This window comes from Triticum aestivum, chromosome 1B (genome assembly GCF_018294505.1).
Source record: "Triticum aestivum cultivar Chinese Spring chromosome 1B, IWGSC CS RefSeq v2.1, whole genome shotgun sequence".
NCBI lineage: Eukaryota > Viridiplantae > Streptophyta > Magnoliopsida > Poales > Poaceae > Triticum > Triticum aestivum.
In genome coordinates, this window is record NC_057795.1 from 563,511,284 (window position 1) to 563,526,675 (window position 15,392).

At 45.4% G+C, this 15,392-nt stretch overlaps 1 protein-coding gene and 1 pseudogene across 1 annotated transcript; both read left to right on the plus strand.

Moving 5' to 3' along the window:
* Positions 1–4,951: 4,951 nt before the first annotated feature.
* LOC123079815 (glucuronoxylan 4-O-methyltransferase 3-like) lies at positions 4,952–5,624 on the plus strand (annotated as a pseudogene).
* Positions 5,625–14,020: 8,396 nt separating this feature from the next.
* Positions 14,021–15,392, plus strand: LOC123095322 (peroxidase 1-like). Its single transcript, XM_044517023.1, has 3 exons — positions 14,021–14,238; positions 14,312–14,497; positions 14,585–15,392. Exon 3 carries the CDS (start codon positions 14,810–14,812, stop codon positions 15,167–15,169), a length of 360 nt encoding a protein of 119 aa, XP_044372958.1. The 5' UTR covers positions 14,021–14,238; positions 14,312–14,497; positions 14,585–14,809; the 3' UTR covers positions 15,170–15,392.

The following is a 15,392-nucleotide window of genomic DNA, read 5'->3' on the forward strand; positions in this document are numbered from 1 at the left end:
AAATGTATATTTAAGTGCATATGTTTAGTTTTAGATCATATCCTAAAATGGATGAAAATTACAAATGATTGTGATGAAGAATTCAAACTTGCATTTCCAACCTATAGGGGGGTGACAATATATCTACAAGTGGACCATAATTATGTAAATTCGCATTAAATCATATTATGGGTGCATAAGTTTGACATAAATTTTCAGAATATTTCATGGAAGTTGGACTATACATTCTTCACGAATGGACTCATCCCCCATGGTGTTTTATATAGCTCCCAGCGGCCTATGATGATTCATCACCCACGATGTTACATCTCCCAATTTGGCATTTATATTGAAACTAATTTTAATTGGAACTACATGTATCTCAAATAAGGTTGCATAAAGTATATTGAAGGATGGTCTGAGGAGCCGACGGGGGTCGAGACGCAGGAGTGGCTGCTCGATAGCCGAAGTTGCCGGCTGACATGAGTGGCCCTCATCCAATTTGGCGGCGGCCACTTCTTTCGGGTGCGTATGCTCGTAGGAGGCCACCGGTGCAGGCTTGTCGTCGTGGCAGGAGCTTGACTTCGTCCTCTTGCCCGGGATTGGCTGCTCCTCGGGCGGTTTGTCTGGGTTCCCTCCGCTCAAGCCAAGGTGGGTGTTTTGCGGTTGGTTGGGGAGACTTCCTCACGTTTTGGTGTAGGTAGAGGTATGTGGTTGTGGTGGGTGGGACTTCCTGATGCCGGAGGCGGATCAGTGCCTCAAACGATGGACTTGGCATCACCTGAGCTGGTTCTCCGCGACGGCCGTCAACAGTCACTGGGTTATGTCCCCCCTGGTACACCGGGATTGAGGTGGGGATCTAGGTGTGGGTGCCCCTACCGTGGTGGTGCCGGCCCTGGTGGTGATCCGCATGGTTGGCCTTTTTTCCTCTCGTCCCTGGCGGCTGCAATCCTAGCCGCCGCCAGGAGAGGCCGATCTTCCAACGCCGTTCTCCGGCGACTCCCCTCCATCGGTGACCTCGGTCGTCGGTGGTGAGGGGGGTCGCCGGATTCAAGCGTGTGGATCGTTATTACTCCCTCGTAGTCTAGGTTTTAAGGTTGTTCATCGTCTTTACTTCAGCGGTGACGATGACGACGCTGAATAAATATTCTTCGGATCCTTTCCTAACGAGGCCAGCAGTCCTATGGTTGGGGATTGATTTGGAAACCAGTTTGTTCAAGCAAGGATGGCATGGCGGCGGCATCATCCTCGTGGTGGGCCTATGTCCTCGGGCTTCGCCGTTGCAACGGCGTTTGCTCCATGGTTGGCGTGGAGCTTGGGAGGTAGTCCAGGAGCGGATGCAGATTGTGGTCTGCATCGACGACATCTGGAAGACGGAACATGTGTTGGGCTCGTGGTTCGTGGATGGCAGGTATGGTTTCCTCCTTCGATATCTTAGTTGTGGTGGGGTGCCAGATCTGGAGTTCGATGGTGTGTCCGTGGTGTTGCCCAGTCTGATTCGTTTAACGACAAGGGTTTCACTCTTGGTCAACCCCCTTGGAGGTCCGTAAAGCTACATATCAGCGATGGAGCCGCGTCGAGCTCGGATGAGGTGGTGATTCGTCATTCTTTTCTTTGGTGCTTGCAGAGGTGGTGTCGGAAGCAGGTGGCGGGCGTTGGTGTCAAGCTCAGAGATGTTCTGCTATCTTTTCAGTTTTGTCATGTCGGTCTTTACGTGACTTGTATTTTGTTCTTTATGATATGAATGAGACACGTATTACTATGCAAAAAAAACAAAATAGAGAATATGCATAATAATTTCTAATACACATGTTGAACTGTTTAAGTGCACGTAAGTTTTAGGGGAAAAAATTATGTTTACCTCTTCAAGGTACACAATAATGAAACAGATTAGACATTTGAAATACATAATAATTATGTATTAATAGTTACTGCAACTTTTACAAAATAAAATGGTGCCGAGTGGCTACCTCCTTCCGTCAATTACACAAAGCAAAAAACTTTCCCTCTTAAATCTGCTAGGTGCTAGAGACAAGCGATAGACAAATTGTTATATACTAGTATAAAAGGGCCCGTGCGTTACAACGGAAAAAAATATCATACGTGGTTTAAGATTTTAGCAATCCAATCACTGACTTGCATATGTCTAATTCATTCACTCCCATGTCCAGCCCGCTCGGGTGCCCATTGCATCTGGCTACAACGATTCCATGAGCCCTCTCGCGGAGGCGACGAGTGTCGTCTGACCCAGACGAACCAATGTCTATCCCTCCGATATCTTCTTAGTGGCCCTCATCCTGGTCTCTCCCCCATTGCTCTTCCCACACTCTCGACTCCTTCCTGTCCAGCGGGGAACTACCACCATGAGCAGCACTCCTAGTCCCCCTCCCAACGATCGCCACTACCTCACTTCAAGGCCTCCCCCGTAGGCTCTCGATCTAGATAGGATCGGATCGAGGCCACCACCTTCTTCGTCTCTTCCTTCACCATGAGCAGGAGCAAAAGCAGCTGGGAGCCGCTGCCGCCAGCACCACGGACGTCGTCGCCGCCTTCCAGGTCACCGGTCACCGTCGCCCGTCCCGGCCCATCCCTCGCCGGCGGGGCGCAGCCGCCGGCGCCCGTCCTCCCCTGCGACCGGCGCCGACAACAACGCAATAGACCGTCCCAGGCGAGTTCCCAAGGTTTTCCAGCCGAGTCAACGGATTTGTAACCTCCGATTATTTTGTGTTCCCAAGGTTTTCCATCTGAGTCAACGGATTTGTAACCTCCTTATTCCCTTGCTCCCTTTTCCCAGTTGCGAGATTAATATCTGTTTTGATTTTATGAAACGAAACTGCAGTTAGAGAGGCTCTTTTATTGAGTGGTGGGGTCTTGCACATGCGTGCTGGGAGCAGCCCCCCTAGGATCTTCAACATGCATGTGTTCCTCTTTTGATTAATATATTATGCAATGCTCGGGAATTAAGGTGCTAAATTTTTCCTATGTCCCATGCTGAGGATTCCTTCAACAATTAGAGATTTCATTGTTCCTCCTTTGATCAATTCCATCCCTTTCATTCATGTTTTGGCTTTCCTTCCTTTAGTCTGTCAGATTTGAACGGTCCCATGAGAGCCTGCCTTCCTTAATTAGAGATTTGGCTTTCCTTTCTTTGTTCTTCTCTCTTAGATTTGAATGGTAACCTATGAGAGCCGCTTAGTTCTCACATCCTTCGCTCACTAATTCATGTGACAGCTGCTTGACAACAAGAAACTAACTTTTTTTTCGAGATGAGTCAAATTCAACCTTAAAAGAAAAACCCAATATATGCATAGTTCGGACAACAAAGACATGTACTAACGCATTCACGTTATGGACTCGAAGATTTTTGTAGATACGTGAAGGATCCAAACAAATTACTCTCAAAATATAAATCCAAACTATTAAAAACAGAAAAAGAACCTGCCAGCGTGTGTGCACGCTCCATGAAAATAACTCTTAATCTTCATATAAATTAGATAGAAGGAAATATCATGAAGATGTATGCAGAATTGCAGACCTATGTTCTCACTTAGCAAAATAAGCAATGAAATTCAGAGTCAACTTTGGTGTCAGCCAATATTGTAGTATACAGATAAAGTAATTGGTCCCATGTTCTAGTATAGAAAATAAAGTAATCTTCAGAACGGATGTGCCTCCCTTATCCCAGGAACTGCATTTGACAAGATAATTAGTAAAATAATCAAGCAGATTTTTTCTGGTGAAATAAGATGCATTTGCATGCTTAGATGAACCCTGCATGTTTAATTCAATCGTGCATCATGTTTTCTGCTAACCCTGCTACATCCCTTGTCAAAGTTTCAACTTAATTAAAGGAAAGTAGTTTAAACTCTGAAAGAGGACAGGAAGTACCATTGTTTCCACCAAAACATTAATATATGTTAGGCATAATTTCGCATAAAAGAGTGAGAAAAATGGTTTCTTGTTCACTATAAAATATGAGCCTGAAAACCATTAGAGTACCAGGGGTCCCCTTAAACATTCTAGTGCTTCTGTTATGCTAACTGTACATGTTTTGTTTCTGTATCAGTACTGTTATTACATCTGTAGCATGTGACATGCTTTCACTATTCTGATGTTGCTCCTATCCTCAATTTTTTTAGTAAATTTCATTTGTACTAATAAACCCAGCAGTCATAAAAAAAACTGAAAGATTGAAAGACACGTATAAAGATGATCTTATAAAACTTGTTCAAAGTTTTCCTCCTGGCATCATTTTCTCTTAACTCGGTAAAATATGTTTCCAGTTGTACACATATGGTGCTAGCAGTGTGAATACTTTAAGACGGAATGATAAAATCACAAGTGCTGCTACATCTAATCCTACAAAAACAATTCAAGACATGTTTGTACTGAATATGTTAAATGCCAATACCAAGAGCATACCAATTTATCAAGAAGGGTGGTGAATTGTGAGCAGAACACGCTAGAAAGACAAAACCTTTAAGATGTCCCTTTGAACATGAGATGTGGATCGTTTGTATTTACTGAATAGGTTCTACTCCTGCCATTTACCTAACAAATTATTCAAGTTCCCCAGTTGCATAAAAAAATTAAGTTAAGATGTCAGATGTTAAGTTACTCACAGGGAATACAAATGTGCATCTCAAGCTCAAAGGTGCGGCACAGAAGATTTCCTTCACTCATAGTCACAAAAGTTTTACAGAATTCATACAAACAATTGGTCGAATGGCAATCTCATTGAACGAGACATTGTCAGACACAATCATAAGCACAAAACAAACTCACCTACATCTATTTCTCTGAAACAGCAAAGACATCCAAAATCCCACAACAATTCCACCATATTGCCCAATGCCATGCAGCAGCCACCGCCACTACCTGCCCCAGCACAACCAGCAACAAAAGTAGCACATACATACCTGGCCTTCGTCTCTGATTGATGCGCAGGATGCACCTAGGCTGTGTCCCGGACCACCACCTCCTTGCTCTTCACCTCTGGTCCACGGACGGCCTCAACGCCAAGGATTTCCCGCTGCTCCGCTCCGTCGTGGCCGCGCGCGTGCCTAGCAGGCTGCTTGTGTTCGGACTCTCGCCATAGCTCCTCGCGCTCGCCGCGGTCAACTCTGGGCAGGGCGCTGCCACCGCCTTCGTCGAAGATGCGGACAGCGTGCGGGGTGTGCTCGTTAGGCGTGGCCCCAGCGTCTCGGCGGCCGTCCAGCGGGCAAGGTACCCCGACCCGTCCGGAGGCGTGGGCGGTGCTGCGGCGCGCGAGGTCGAGCCCGGTGTGCCGGCGCCTGACGGGGACGGTGCGCAAGTTGGGCTGCCGGCTGGCGCTGACCTCTTTGCCGCCGGAGGTGCTTGACGTGAGGTGGGATGTGGTTGTCGGCGGCGTGCCGAGCAGGGCAGGTCCCGGGGAGCCGGGCCGGATGGGCGCCATATACATGACGACCGCACTCGCGCGCGCGATGGGGGGCGAAGCGGTGGACGTGGCGGTGCACGAGATGAACCGGACGACGGGAAGATCTGACGTCACAGCCAATCTTCTCCATCCAGGGGCGCCATGGCTGCCGGCCGACGAGCGCCTCACCGCGGCTGCTAGCCAACAAGGACAGAGGAGCACGGTGCTGGGATGGAGACGCACCTAAAGGGGGGCCTGGGACAACGGAGGCGGAGGAGAGGCCGAGAGGGTCGGAGGCGGAGGGGAGAGCCGGACCGCCGACGAGCTCGCCGACGAGAGCCCAGCCGAAGGTATCCCCCTTCGACCTTCTCTGCCACTGGCTGGATAAGATGAACAAATGAGCGCGGGTGGAATTCTAATAAATTCAGCGGTCAATTTGTAAAATCAAAACGTTTTTTCAAATACACTTAAATCGGGACCGCGGGTTGATTTCCTGAAAACTGCGGGGCTTTTCTGCAAAACGTGCGACGACGGACGACTAGAAGTAATCGGCGATTTATTAGTAGGTAAAGATGTATTTCTAGATGAATTACGTGAACATGAAGCGAACATTAGCGTGATGGCTAGCTGTTTCGGTCTACAAATAGTTCGTCTGGGTTTCGAACCACCAGACGAGCAATTTATTTTGCTGTTATTTTTTTGGGCCCACACTCTAGGGCAAGGTGCCATGGCCTCGGTCTGGGCCCACGCTCACTTACACAGGGGCCCGCTCAGATGTGGCAAAGACATGAGAGGATTTCCATCGACATGCAAAGAAAATAAGGAACGAAATGATATTGAGTACGGAAGGAAAATAAGAGGGGATTTGAACATACATGTAAAGACCAAAGAAGGAAATAAATTGAATCATTGTGACAGGAATATAAGGCAAGAGTGCTCTGTCCACGCCTTCTATATAAATCTCAACATGAAGAAAATTAAGAAAGAAAAGGAGACCATCCTTTTCTAATTAAAAGGGATTTCTGAAGAAATAAGGAAAGAAAGAAATTCAATCCTTGCGACAGGAAATAAATAGAGGGAAAGCCTTCAAGATAAGGAAGGGAGTCTATGTACACCACGCCTTCTAATTAAAAAGAGATTCCCTAGAGCATGCATAATCAAAGGAATGGTGGTTAGCTATTAGATCTAATTAAAATTAAAATGAGATTACAGGTTGGGTATATTGGTAGTTGGAATATAGCCGGATTTTTATTTATGAAAGCTTGTTAGCCGGTTTATTCCCTCATTCTCGAGTAGTTCTTTAAAAAAAAGAACAATGCATACATTTAAAAGATGATCTATTGGAAAGAACTTCATGTTAGGGATATTTGACAATACTTATTGTTTTTTAAAGAAACATTAGTCATTATATTTAGACATATATATCTTGATATAGTGTTGTTCATCTGCTGCTGAATTCTTGCTGGAAATATCAGGGGACAGAGAGAACAACCAGCCTGTCTAACAATACAAATCAGACAACTAAACTATATAGAGAAGCGTGTTGTACCTTGGGTGAGAGAATCTTGGATGCTATACATTTTTATTAACAACACATAAATACATACAATCACATCAAGAAAGATACAGAAAAATTAGGAAGGAAGAGAATATGAGGATTTGCTGCCCAGTGCTCACGACTCACATTGGTGAGAAGGGCAGTGAGCTTGCCGCCTTTCCGGTGCTGAGGAGGACCTTGCTAGGAGGTCAGTAGGGCGAGTGGAGGAGACCCTGGCAGTGCAAGAAACCCTAAAGAGAAGGGTGTCCGCGAGTGTGTAACGTTTCGCACGCGTGTAAGCAAGCGTTCCTCCAAGCTGTGATACCACCGATGTCCACTTTGCAAGATATGTGACTAAAATACAACTTGGGTGCAATTTGTGGTACCAAATGTGTTCACACATCTATGAACTAGTAAGCCCCTTTAATCAGATCCTGAGAAATAGTATAATAAATAAATGAAAAAATCAGGGGCACTGTAGAGAATATTGTTGCAATATACTGCTCCTTTTTTCGCAACACTAGAGGATTGTTGCAATATGTTGTACGTATTACCATACATGCACAAGTTGTCGCAATATATAATAGTTATTGCAACACAACGAAGGTGAGGCAAAAAGTCGCCCTATTACAACCAATACATGTTCTGTTGCAATAAGAAGCCATATATTTTGCAACAGTATCTATGGCTAGTGCCACATGTCAGAATTGTTGCAATATATGTCTAAATATTGCCACAAAGATTTACATTGTCGCAATACCTAGTCTTTATTGCAACAAAATGACCACTTCACGCAACAGGTCGCAACTATCGCAATATCACCACCATATTGCAACACTGATGTAGCTTGTGGCAATATGTGGCTTCTATTGCAACAAAATTGAGTACCTAGCACGATGGAACGAAATTGTTGCAATATGTAGATCCTATTACCACGAACTAGAATTTTGTGGTAATATAGCATTTTATTGCAACGAAGTATAGTTGTAGCAATAAATTTTGTTGCAATAGTCCGGAATCCTGGTAGTGAGTGTTCAAGAAAGGTCTACCAAATATAATGAGACAAAAAACATCTTTTGGGTAAGCAAGAACAAGAAAATCGGCAGGGTATTTTATTTTCCAACACAAGACTTAAACATCTTTAACAATCCCAATTGGTGATATAGTATCTCTATTGGCAAGCTTAATAGTAACATCAATATCTTCTATCTCAATAGGTGCAATATCATTCATAATTTCTTAGTACAAGGTATTGCACTCACACTAGCAACCACATCACATAAGCCATGATAACAATGATCTCCTATTTTAACAGAAACAACAGGCATGCCAACAACAGGTCTATGTTTATCTTTAGTATCGAGTTTAGGAATTCTAGCAGCTTCATCACCGAAATAAATAACATGCCCATCAATATTATCGACCAAGAGATCTTTAAAAATAGCAATACTAGGTTAAACTTTAATTTGTTCAAGGGGTGTAGGTGTTCTAGTATAACTCTTACGAATCACAGTTGAAGCTTTAGCATGATCCTTCATTCTAACAAGAAAAGGTGGTTTCTCAATATAAGCAGTAGGAACAATAGGTTCAACATTATAAGTAATGGTTTCTTCCTCAACTTTCATAGGTTCTACTACTTTCAATTCAATGAGAGGATGATATGTAAACCACTTCTCCTTAGGGAGATCAACATGAGTAGCAAATGATTCATAGAAAGAAGCTACTATCTCAGAGTCAAGTCAATATTTAGTGCTAAAATCATGAAAAGCATTGGTATCCACAAAGGGATAAATTGGTGCCCTTAGCTGTGTCCCCCTCGGCAGTTTTGCCCCTAATTTCAAAAAACCCATGATATTGCCCAAGTGCATTTGGCCTCCTTATGCTTTTGCCCTTCCATGCCAATTCCGTTCGGTCAAAATGGTTTGACCGTTAGTCAGACAATTTTCCGAACAAGTTTACCCTTCCCCTCTCTCTCTCTGTTCATCCTATCTATCTGCGTGCCCGCCTACCCTCTCTCTCTCTCTCTCTCTCTCTCTCTCTCTCTCTCTCTCTCGCTGCGGGCAACAGGAGGTCGCCGCCGACCTGGTAATTGTCAGCCACCGGCCGTTTCGAGCGCCACCGCGACCAGCCGTGCCAGATCCGTCAATCCCACATCTGGATCTACGCGACTTCGTCCATCCGGACTTGCGCGTTGACCTCGAGCGTAGCCCCGTTCCCCACGCACGTTCATGCGCTCGGTCCATGCCCGGCGTGGCCGCGGCCCAGGGCGCTGCCGGCAACAAGCAGCAGGACCACGCCGCCCATCTCCTTCCTTTTCTCACACGGTTTCTTCGTGTTTCAGTGTGCATCCATTCTCCCATAGGTTCAAGCCACCATGTCCATGGCGCCCTGAGCCTGGGGATGAGCATATCCTGCCCATCTGCCCCGCTGCCGGTTGCTAGTGCCTTCCCGACCTCCATCCCGACCGGATCCGGTCTAGCCCAAGTTTCCTGCAGACGGATCCGTCGTCTCCGCTGTGCCCGCATACCCTGCGCCGATCCCGGCCTCCCCTGCGTCGTGCCACCGCCCCCTTGCAGCGTTGACCTCGTCCACCGCCGCCTCGTGCCCTCTGGCCCAGCTCACCCAAGTCGTCGGCCTCCCTACCTTTCCGGTGGACCAACACACATCGGTGCTGCTGTCACTTGCCAGGCGGCAGAGACAGGAAGAAAGGAGAGAGAGAAAGCGTGTGATTTTTCTATCTTGCTTTTTTTCTATGTGCTTGGGACCCACTTGTAAGTGTCATGTTTTTGTCTCAGATTTTTTACTGGAGTAGCAAAGAGGGGCAAAATTGTCTAGAAAAATGTCTGACTAACGGTCAAACCCCTTTGACCGGACAGAATTGAGACGGAAGGGCAAAAGCATAAGCGGGCCAAACGCACTTGGGGAAGACCAAGGGTTTTTCGAAATTAAGGGCAAACCAGCCGAGTGGGACGCAACTAAGGGCATAAAATCATTTATCCCATCCATAAAAGATTTAACACAATCAAACTTGAGGTTTATACCTGACTCCTTACCTTCGTCGAGTTCTCAATCTTCAAAGTTGTATTTAATTCTTTCCAATAAATCCCATTTGAATTCAATGGTCTTCTTCATAAAAGAACAAGTACAAGAAGTATCGAGCATGAATCGATCATTATGAGAAAGCCGAGCATAAAAACTTTGAATAATAATTTCTCTTGAGAACTCATAATTGGGGCATCAATATAACATTGAGTTAAGCCTCCGCCAATCTTGACCGATACTTTCTCCTTCACAGGCCAAGAATTATACATATAATTCTGATCACGATGAACAGATGCATAGGATAAAACTTCTAATGAAATTCCAATTTCAATCGGTTGTAGTTCCATGATCCAATATCATCACATAGCCTATACCATGTCAATGCCTTCTCCTTCAAAAATAAAGGGAAGACCTTCTTCTTGACTTCATCCTTGGGCAAACTGCAAGCTTAAATAATTCATAAACTTCATCCACATAGATTAGGTGCATATCAGGATGTAATGTTCCATCTCCTACATAAGGATCAGCTAGCAGCTTCTCTATCATACCCGGAGGAATTTCATAATAAATATTTTCAGTAGGTGTAGTAGGTTGAGGAGCAACTCTTTGCTCTTCCGGTCGAGGTGATGATACCCCGAACAAGCCCCTCAAGGGATCATTTTCCATAGTAACAAGTGACAGTAAATTTCAGCACCCTATATAAATGTTTCGTTACCAAATTCCACTTACCAAAGGCGCTTCACGCCCCGGCAACGGCACTAGAAAAGAGTCTTTATGACCCACGATAATAGGGGATCTATCATAGTCCTTTTGATAAGTAAGAGTGTCGAACCCAACGACGAGCGGAAGGAAATGATAAGCAGTTTTCAGCAAGGTATTCTCTGCAAGCACTGAAATTATCGGTAACAGATAGTTGTGTGATAAGATAATTCGTAATGGGTAACAAGTAACAAAAGTAAACAAGGTGCAACAAGATGGACCAATCCTTTTTGTAGCAAAGGACAAGCATGGACGAACTCTTATATAAAGCAAAGCACTCTCGAGGACACATGGGAATTACTGTCAAGCTAGTTTTCATCATGTTCATATGATTCGCGTTCATTACTTTGATAATTTGATATGTGGGTGGGCCAGTGCTTGGGTTTTGCCTTCCTTGGACAAGTCTCCCACTTATGATTAACCCCTCTCGCAAGCATCCACAACTACGAAAAAAGAATTAAGATAAATCTAACTATAGCATGAAACATATGGATCCAAATCAGCCCTTTACGAAGCAACGCATAAACTGGGGTTTAAACTTCTATCACTCTAGCAACCCATCATCTACTTATTACTTCACAATGCCTTCCCCTAGGCCCAAATCATGGTGAAGTGTCATGTAGTCGACGTTCACATAACACCACTAGACGAAAGACAACATACATCTCATCAAAATATCGAACGAATACCAAATTCACATGATTACTTATAACAAGACTTCTCCCATGTCCTCAGGAACAAACGTAACCTCTTACAAAGCATTTTCATGTTAATAATCAGAGGGGTATTAATTATCATTAAGGATCTGAACATATGATCTACCACCGAATAAACCAACTAGCATCAACTACAAGGAGTAATCAACACTACTAGCAACCCACAGGTATCAGTCTGAGGTTTTGAGACAAAGATCAGATACAAGAGATGAACTAGGGTTTTGAGAGGAGATGGTGCTGGTGAAGATGTTGATGGAGATTGACCCCCTCTCGATGAGAGGATCATTGGTGATGACGATGGCTTCGATTTCCCCCTGCCGGAGGGAAGTTTCCCCGGCAGAACAGCTCCGCCGGAGCCCTAGATTGGTTCTGCCCAGGTTCCGCCGCGTGAGGCAGCGCTTCATCCCGAAAGCTCCCTTCTGATTTTTTTCCAGGTCAAAACACACCATATAGCAGAAGATGGGCATCGAGGGCCTGCCAGGTGGCCCACAAGGCTGGGGGCGCGCCCTCCACCCTTGCAGATGGCAGGTGGCCCCCTCTGGTGCTTTCATCGCCCAATATTTTTTACTAATTCCATAATGACTCTTCGTGAAGTTTCAGGACTTTTGAAGTTGTGCAGAATAGGTCTCTAATATTTGCTCTTTTTCCACCCCAGAATTCCAGCATTCGGCATTCTTCCTCTTCATGTAAACCTTGTAAAATAAAAGCGAAAGGCATAAGTATTCTGCTATAATGTGTACTAACAGCCCCTAATGCAATAAATATCAATATAAAAGCATGATGCAAAATCGATGTTTTAGTAAGGCACAAATCAAGATTTTACATTATGGCAGTAACATTAAATAAACAATTTATTTATAGAACAAAGTAACTTATCAAATACATTCATGTCCTACTTTACCGGTGCATAAGATAGCTTCAAAATTTCGTAACTAATCCATGCATTTAATTTTGCATCGACCTATCAGTCATTGAAGTATGTCAAAATTATAAGGTATATTTATTAGTAAATTAAAGTTTCAGAAGACAAGTTCATAATGCAATTTTCTTTCTGTATGTAACCTTCATTTTAAGTTTACTAACTATTTTTTGTAAACTTAAATCATTTACATACATGTGTCTATACATGTATTTTTCTTTTCCATATAATAATCCATATTCGAAATTTGCATTGTAGAAAATATTTAATAAACGTGTGGTCCTAATTCTTCTAAGGGTACAAGATTGTACATGTGTTGTAAGTTTCACTTTCCTTAACTAACATGATGCCCTAGTTTCAGTCTCTTTAACTAACCAACTTGGCAAGTTTCTGAGTCTTAATTCCTGGTGCTTACAATAACTTCCTTGATTCCTAAAATACATGCGTACGTGATTATTTGTGTTCTAAGATCCAGCCCCAAATTTTTCGTTACAAACAAGATTGGCATCTGACTTCTTGAAACAGGACAAACTAATAGAAGCCCCTAAAAGGATAAATGATCGAATACTCAGCAACCATATGTAGAACTTGTGCTTACAAAAACACTTGAATTACGTCAAACATACGTCATCGACTAAGCTGTGCCGGATAACCTTATGGACTACGTCTCCTACAGTAGTTCAGTCGTTGCCGTCTGTGAGGGATTCGCAACAGAATAGCTCGGATCGCTTCTAAGAAGAGAAGCAGAGGGTACTTGAAGAACACACGGGGAGAGAGAAGAACACACTGAAAGTTTTTAGCACAATGCTGGGGTTTTAGTAGGAACTTGTTACAGGAACTGTTTACCTAAATATCTATACCTTTGAAAACGGAACCACGAAAATAGGTATAATACTTTATATTTATGATATGAATACAGATATATGTGTATTGATATGCGCCGGCGAATACACGGAGTACAGAGATAAATTTGCGAATCTTGGCGCAGAACATTTGAGTGCCCCACCGGTGTGTGCCACAAATTTTCTCCCAGTCAAACACCTCTACTTTGATTGAAAGGTCGATCGTGCTACATAGTGAATCATGCATCTAGGTGGCTTCAAATTTGTATCAGCATGCATATGGCAATGTTAAACTTTGGACTCTAATCCAACGACGAGATGTGTCGAGCTCCACGTGTCGTCACCTTTGTGACACGGGGTAATTTTGCGAGGTACTACCCCCTAATTAGTGGTTGTGTAAGTATATATATTGCCTGAAAAATCACCTAAGTATATATATATTCAGGATAGCATGTGGCACCGGTTCAAATATATGGATCATGAGATTCCCACGTTTGCGAACTACCAGTAGGTGGCATTCACTGGCCCTCTGTTGATTAAAACTTGGCAGCGAATTCCGCTCTGTGATGACTGATGACTAATTAGTTTATGAGTTGATCTGCCGACGTGCTTCCGTCTGGGTCTGGCTGTCCAGCTGCCTCCATTATACATACGGTGGCCGCCGGTGTACCTGCCACGGCAAAGATTCCGGAGAGTGCAAACAAGGAACAACTCATTAAACCATGCAAATTTTACCTGCTGCTCCGGAGGACAGCCCACCATATGCAGGCGTGGGGACACTCCGGCGCTATATATTTCCCAGGCGCCAATCCAGCTGCAGCAACAGCACAGCTACCTAGCCATCCTCATCCTCGCATAGCGTAGCTTTCTTGGCGTGTGAAGATGGCGTCGAGGGCTGTGAAGGTGGCGCTGCTGCTCGCGGCGGTGGCGACGACGTGCGCGCTGGCGCAGCTCCACGAGAAGTTCTACGGCGAGACGTGCCCCAGCGTGGAGGATGTCGTGAGGAAGGAGATGGTGAAGGCGCTGTCACTGGGTGCTTCGTCAGGGTAAGCAGCATTTGCATACATGTTGTCTGTCCGTAACCTGTTTTGTGCAGTGGCCTGACCACCATGAATGCAGGGGTGCGACGGCTCGGTTCTGCTGGACTCGGCCAACAAGACGGCGGAGAAGGATACGCAGCCGAACCAGACGCTGCGAGGCTTCGGCTTTGTCGAGAGGGTGAAGGCCGCGGTGGAGAAGGCCTGCCCCGACACCGTCTCCTGCGCCGACATCCTCGCCCTCATTGCCAGGGACGCAGTATGGCTGGTGAGTAGAGTACCAGGCCATTTTGCAAATGACACGGTACGTGTGGAAGCCAAATTCTAATGCTGCTCGATCATGGTTTCTCCATAGCAAGGGTCCATTCTGGACAGTTCCTCTCGGCCGGCGAGACGGCAGCGTGTCCATTTCCAACGAGACCGACGCTCTGCCACCCCGACCCCCAACTTCACCGTGCTCACCCAGCTCTTCGCCGCTGTGAACCTCGACGCCAAGGACCTCGTCGTCCTGTCCGCCGGGCACACGATCGGGACGTCGCACTGCTTCTCCTTCTCCGACTGGCTCTACAACTTCACCGGCATGGAGAACCCCAGCGACATCGACCCCACGCTAGAGCCGCAGTACATGATGCGGCTCAAGAGCAAGTGTGCAAGCCTCAACGACAACACCACCCTCGTGGAGATGGACCCCGGCAGCTTCAAGACCTTCGACACCGACTACTTCAAGCTGGTGAGCAAGCGGAGGGGCCTCTTCCACTCCGACGGCGCCCTCCTCACCGACCCCTTCACCCGCGCCTACGTCCAGCGCCATGCCACCGGTGCCTTCAAGAACGAGTTCTTCGCCCACTTCGCCGACTCCATGATCAAGATGGGCAACGCCAACCCGCTCACCGGAAGCCAAGGTGAGATCAGAAAGAAGTGCAGCGTGGTCAACCATTAAACCACCGACGAAGTACAAGGCCGTTTTGATTTGTAACAATCTTTTTTCCTTGTAAATTACTGTAAGATTGTTATAGCTCCTTTCTCTCCTAAATCTTTTTCTTTCATTAACTTATTGTTTCGTTACAACCATGTTAGTTCCTTGTACACAGGACGAACACTTTGATATTGCCACCTCTGACGTGTCGTCCATTGTCATCTGGAGATTATTCATGTCACGGTTA

What these genes read in the sequence shown, in the direction of transcription:
- LOC123095322 (XM_044517023.1), top strand. Translation starts at nt 14,810, where the DNA reads ATGGAGAACCCCAGCGACATCGACCCCACGCTAGAGCCGCAGTACATG.